General features: G+C 38.6%; 1 protein-coding gene across 1 annotated transcript; it reads right to left on the bottom strand.

The window, feature by feature from the left end:
* Window positions 1–216: 216 nt before the first annotated feature.
* On the bottom strand, window positions 217–5,206 carry ackr3b (atypical chemokine receptor 3b). The gene is made up of 2 exons (XM_052559037.1): window positions 5,048–5,206; window positions 217–2,100 (listed from the first exon to the last, which is right to left on the bottom strand). The coding sequence occupies exon 2, from the start codon at window positions 2,050–2,052 to the stop codon at window positions 964–966; it is 1,089 nt and encodes a 362-aa protein (XP_052414997.1). The 5' UTR covers window positions 2,053–2,100; window positions 5,048–5,206; the 3' UTR covers window positions 217–963.
* Between the last annotated feature and the right edge of the window lie 310 nt (window positions 5,207–5,516).

Genomic DNA, 5,516 nt, shown 5'->3' with positions numbered 1-5,516 from the left:
TCTTACATATCAGAAGTAGCTTTCTAGATGTATTGTAAAAGATACACACAAATGATATAAATCATAAAACGATATAAAGCATAAAATAGGCATAGCATAGTGTAATAATTAAGCTAATGCTTAATTAGCTTAATTGTGTTTATGGTAAAAAATAAAGTGTGTTTATGGGTTAATTTGTAATAAACACACAAAAAAACACCATTAAGACAATTCTGAGAAGATTGATATATCTTTTAATGGCACATTTCTTATACGTCAGACAATACTTCAAAACACTGATCACATACACAGAGTATATAAATATAATTTTATTTACAAAACATTTACAAATGCTGCTATCATTGTTCTTGAAATGTACAACTTATCAAAAAAGTGTATCATTTTCCCCACGCATTGCATACAGCATGACATCACTTTACAATAGCTATATCTAATCTTGATTTGGACTTGTTTCTCTCCACTCAGTTGTTTGGGTTTTCAATATTCCCCTCCGTTTGACCAGACATAACATAACTGTACATTAATGTGTATGAAAACATGACCTATAGTTTAAGCATGCTGGATGCTTTCCAGTAGATGTAGGAAAGCCACAAATAAATGGAGAAAGGGTTATATAAATCTCTCTGTGGCTCCAGGACCGGAACGGGGCTTTTTCCACCAATTTCACAGACATAAAAGCCTAGCTAGAGTTACTACGCTTACATGCTCTTACAAATCAAACCAATACAAGTGCTTTCTCAATACATCTATAACCGTCATAGAATTGAACAAAAACAATAAACATTCATCTGTTTATAAAGGTAAGCAAACTGTATGTATACAAAGTTGTTACACTATTTTACAAACATCTAATTTGGCAATGCCTCAAGAGCAAGACGTCCACCACAGAGATTTACAAGACTGTTCCCTGTTTTCATCTCTGAGATTTCAAGTTTGGTGTTGTTCAACACCATCAGTGAATGTTCATAATGGTCCCTGGTTCTCCACAGCAGAATATTCTGTCTCAGACACATGTGAGGCATCGATAAGCCTAGCGAGGCCAGTTTTGGTAGAGTACTTGAAGATGAAGGCTTTCATCAGGTCGTAACGGTAGTTCTTGTTGATGAAGTTGTAGATGATGGGGTTCAAGCAGCAGTGAAGGAGAGAGAACCACTGGGTGAGATGCAGTGCTGCATAGAGAGCGTTATCCAATGTGCAGTTGAAGGGAATCACATTGAGAAAGGTTAGAGTGTCAAGCAAGAGAGCTCCATGGTAGGGAAGCCAACACACTAGGAAGACCACAATGTAGGTGAAGATGAGGCGACGACTGATACGATGTTCATGGTCAGCTGAAGGTTGGATGGTACCGGCCAGGAGGACGTAGAACACAGCAATGATAGGGAAGGGGATGGCAAAGCCGAGGACGAAGAAACTCATTTGGATTCCAACTATCCACTCCTTAGTACTGTCCACTGGGAACACTGGTTTACATATGATGCTATCTGAATGGCTGGATTTTTCTGCCTGGAGGAAGTATGTTTCAGGGAGGGCAGCAAAGAATGCCAGCAGCCAAACGCCAACACAGATTAGCTGCCTGGTCCTTCTCTTCCTCTGACTGGGAGCATCTCCAAAAAGTTTCACAGAGAGGTAGCGGTCCGCACTCATACATGTAAGGAAAAAGATACTGCTGAAGAGGTTGACACTGAAGATCAGGTGTGTAATTTTGCACATGGCATCACCAAAGGGCCAGTGGCCGAGCTGAAGCAGAGAACTAATGGAGACCGGAAGAGTAGCCACTACGCAGAGGTCAGCGATGGCAAGGTTGAGGATATACAGGTGAGTTTCATAACGTTTCCTTTCAGATCGCACGTTCACCCACACCACCAGAGCATTGGCGGCCAGGCCGATGATGAAGAGGAAGATGTAGAGAATGGAGAGGGCATAGAGCAAAGCCTTCTGGCTGAAGGTACTGTAACACACTTCCACATGGGAGACATTATCGTCAAGGGCTGAGAAGTTCAGATCACCCAGTGCGTCCAAAATGTCATTGAAGTCATTCACGTTCACACTCATCTTGGCACGTCTTCCTTATCGACACTTTTGGGACACAACAGCAGTGACCTGAAACAAAAAACAGGCACTGTTATGACACATAGGCAGACAAAACATAACAATAATAGGGTCTAATTAAACTCAGAGGGACAGAAAAATGTATAACAAAGAAAGTTTATTTATAAAACATACATAATCTGAAACATCTCGAACACCAGGGTCCCTAGTCAAAGGGCAGGACCTTGTACTGCATAAGAGGATTTTTCTTGAAGAGGTCACTGCATGGTTTTATTTCCCAGGGTTACTGGGTTGCACTAAATATATGAATAAATTCAGGCTATCAATTTCACAAAATCAAAGAGAGAAGAGTCAATAACAAAAACAAAAAAAGTTTCAAGAATAAAGAGGGAAAAATCTTTCACATTTATTGTATTCACTTGTTGTATCTTGAAGACTTCAAAATCACCGTCATGTGGTGTAACCATCAAGTAAAAAGCGATTGCATATTTTTTCTCTGCTTGAATACTCATGATTGAATACATCCTAATTATTATTTTAAAATATATATTTAAAAAGTTTTGTCCACAAATAGGAACTTTTATTAAGAAATATTGTCACACCATATGACATTTTACAACATGAATCACCCTTGTCTTAAAAGGGTCCAATTTTTAGGAGGTTATTTAGATGTTAAAATTTGAAATACAGTCATGAATGACTGCACATGTTTTCTTCTGCATGTTGGTTGCACCATATGACAAAGTTTTAACAAATTGTTCAACATTTGTTTTAGTGTTACTTCATTGTGAGTGATATTATCCAACTAAATTAATGAAAAAGCAATAGTGTTTCATTGCTTAAAGGCTGTGCTGTACTACTCAGCTGAACATAAGGACTAGATGCCCAGAAGCAAAACTCAGATGGCGGAGTAAAAACTTTTCTGCCATGCAGTGACCCGTTAAAATCTAAGTAGATATCCATGGCAAATGGGAGGCATTTTCCCTATACAAAAAGTTCAACACAACCAATGGGCCATGCGACAAAGTACAATGATAAAGAACAGAGTGTGACACCTCTGGAGGCATTAGAGAGACTGATGCCCATTAGAAATGAGACAAGATAGAAGGGAGGAGGATGGGTAGCGGATGGGGTGAAAGGTTCTTTTCTCAATATGATATGCTCAGCTTGAGGACGGGATGCCAGGCTTTGAACTGACAAAAGCTAAAAAGAACAGAGAACAGCCACACACTGGCTCTATGTCTTTTAATTTGCACGTTCCCAAACACACATGTGCACATGTCTCTAATCACACATTTTTGATCTTCAACCTTCAGGGCTTTCGGAATAATATAAACATTGCAACATTTAGGTATGCGTTTAAAAAATTGTGCAGTGAAGCAGAAATGATAAACCCAGTTACGCTCTTTCTCAATCTGTCATTTTTTGAAGTAAACATGAACAAATAAGTTTCATATAAACAAAATATCAGTTTCCAAAACTGTAAACTTGTGTTTTGCTAAAGAACCATCAAGTGATAGAATTTGTTTAGGCTTGTTTATTTTCATTCCAAATCAACCCGTTGTTTTGACCCTGGAACACAGTTAGCGCCTGACCTTAATATCATTAAAGGAAATATGAGAAGTGACACAGCTGCTCTTAATGCATCCTGTGATCCTTACATACAGGAAGATCTTCTAAAACAAAGACAGAGTTGGACTTATTTTACAGCTTTCCACTCTGACATCATAGGCACGAGAGGACAGTAAACCTCTAACCTGACTTACCAGGTGCAATTTAAAAAAATCAGGTGTCATAAAATTACACTACATACGGCCTCAAGCACCACCATCATGTCCCCCAGCCTTGTTGTAAAACTGTTGCATTAACACTGCTGAAACACAACTGCCCCCTCACCTGATCTCACGGCCCCAGGCAACAAGCACACTTGCCCGCACAAAGAGTTAGCCATACGGACACAGCGACTCTCCGTCCAGTCCCTCCTTCCCCCTCTCTCCCTGTCTCTCTCACTTGAAGTCTCTAAGTTGAAACTCAGTATTGTTCACTCCAAGTGTTTTGCAATCATGAAGTGTATCATCAGTCATGGTTATTATAGCATGAAATCTTCACTGTAAGTGTGATTGTGAGGAAAATAATGTAACAACAATGCAATGAACAGTACAATGAGCAAAACAAATCCCATGAAAGTAAACTGAGAGTGGGATAAAATATACCAAAGAAATGTTAATTAATTAATCCCACAGAACGTTACTATAATGTAACTAGTAAAACCTGAAATACATATTTTTTAATAAATATATTTTTGTTTATAAATAAAAACTAATGCAAAATAACTAATAATATTAACTAGTTGAATAAACACTGGAGAAGAGTTCCAATTACAGAAGTGAATGTATATAACTGAAACCACCTTTGGTCCCAAATTCCCGAAAAATTCACATGCAATTTTCAAAATGAAAAAAAAACGCGGTTTCTCTATACCTCAACCAACACGCAACCTCACTTTTCACATGAATGGATTCACAGGAACAGAGAAAACAGACCGAAAGAGTCTCGAAAGAAAGAGTTCCTCTTCCTGGCCCCTTTATACAAGACACAAGAGTGCTTAAAAATAGGGATTTGAAATGATGTAACCTATTATCTAATGTGCAATAGCATTTATTTTATGTTAAATGAAATACAAGTGGACCTGGGTATTAAAGGGACAAAACCGCGGGATGCGACACTAATCCACACCTCCAACTGAGAGTTTCGGGCTCGCGTTAAAGAGTGCTTTTTAAGTAGGCTACCTTAACTTTCAGAGTGTAAAATTAATGCAAGTTACTTAAGTCTAAAGCTTCTATTAAAACGTATAACGTATAACACCTTATATCATTAGTTTTAAGTGTTTGGATATCATATGGTCCAACACGCGTATGAAAAGGCTGTATTTAAAAACCAAAATCTCTCTAAATGACAAACACGTGCACACACAAACAAGACGTAAATATAAACTTACAATCCTTGCGGTATGTTTTGGTGCTCCTGGACTGTTCAATGTAGACTTTGGTAACTCCGATGCCTGGAGAAAGTGTCAAAGTCTTGTGGTTTATCCGTTCGAGAGGATGGCGTGATTGTCCCTCTGCGCTCAGACTGCACTTGCTCATATAGTGCTGCGAGTAACGCCTCCCGAGGCCGATCGGAAAAGTGAATCACTCGAGTTTCTGTCCAACAACAATGTGAGTGGCGGACGTGCGACACATCGGATTTCCACTGCCTGTTTAAAGAGCGATATAAACAAAAAGATTGTTCGAATTTCAGAATAAGCTTTTGTGTTTTTGTTTTCGCACGAGAGTTGTTTAGAAATAGAAGTATATGCATGCGAAAGTTTCATTGAGGACTTCTACGTTCCTCCAGTTTCACAGGATGAAATTTGCTTCGTGTATAAATATTCTCAAGATTTTTATAAGCTATCAGTAAAGCATTTT

Source organism: Carassius gibelio, chromosome B6 (genome assembly GCF_023724105.1).
Source record: "Carassius gibelio isolate Cgi1373 ecotype wild population from Czech Republic chromosome B6, carGib1.2-hapl.c, whole genome shotgun sequence".
Classification (NCBI taxonomy): domain Eukaryota; kingdom Metazoa; phylum Chordata; class Actinopteri; order Cypriniformes; family Cyprinidae; genus Carassius; species Carassius gibelio.
Note: the sequence above shows the minus strand (reverse complement) of the source record. Positions and strands in the feature narration are given on the sequence as shown.

Bases quoted from the DNA above. Each gene is read 5' to 3' on its own strand.
- ackr3b (XM_052559037.1), bottom strand. From the start codon at position 2,052: ATGAGTGTGAACGTGAATGACTTCAATGACATTTTGGACGCACTGGGT.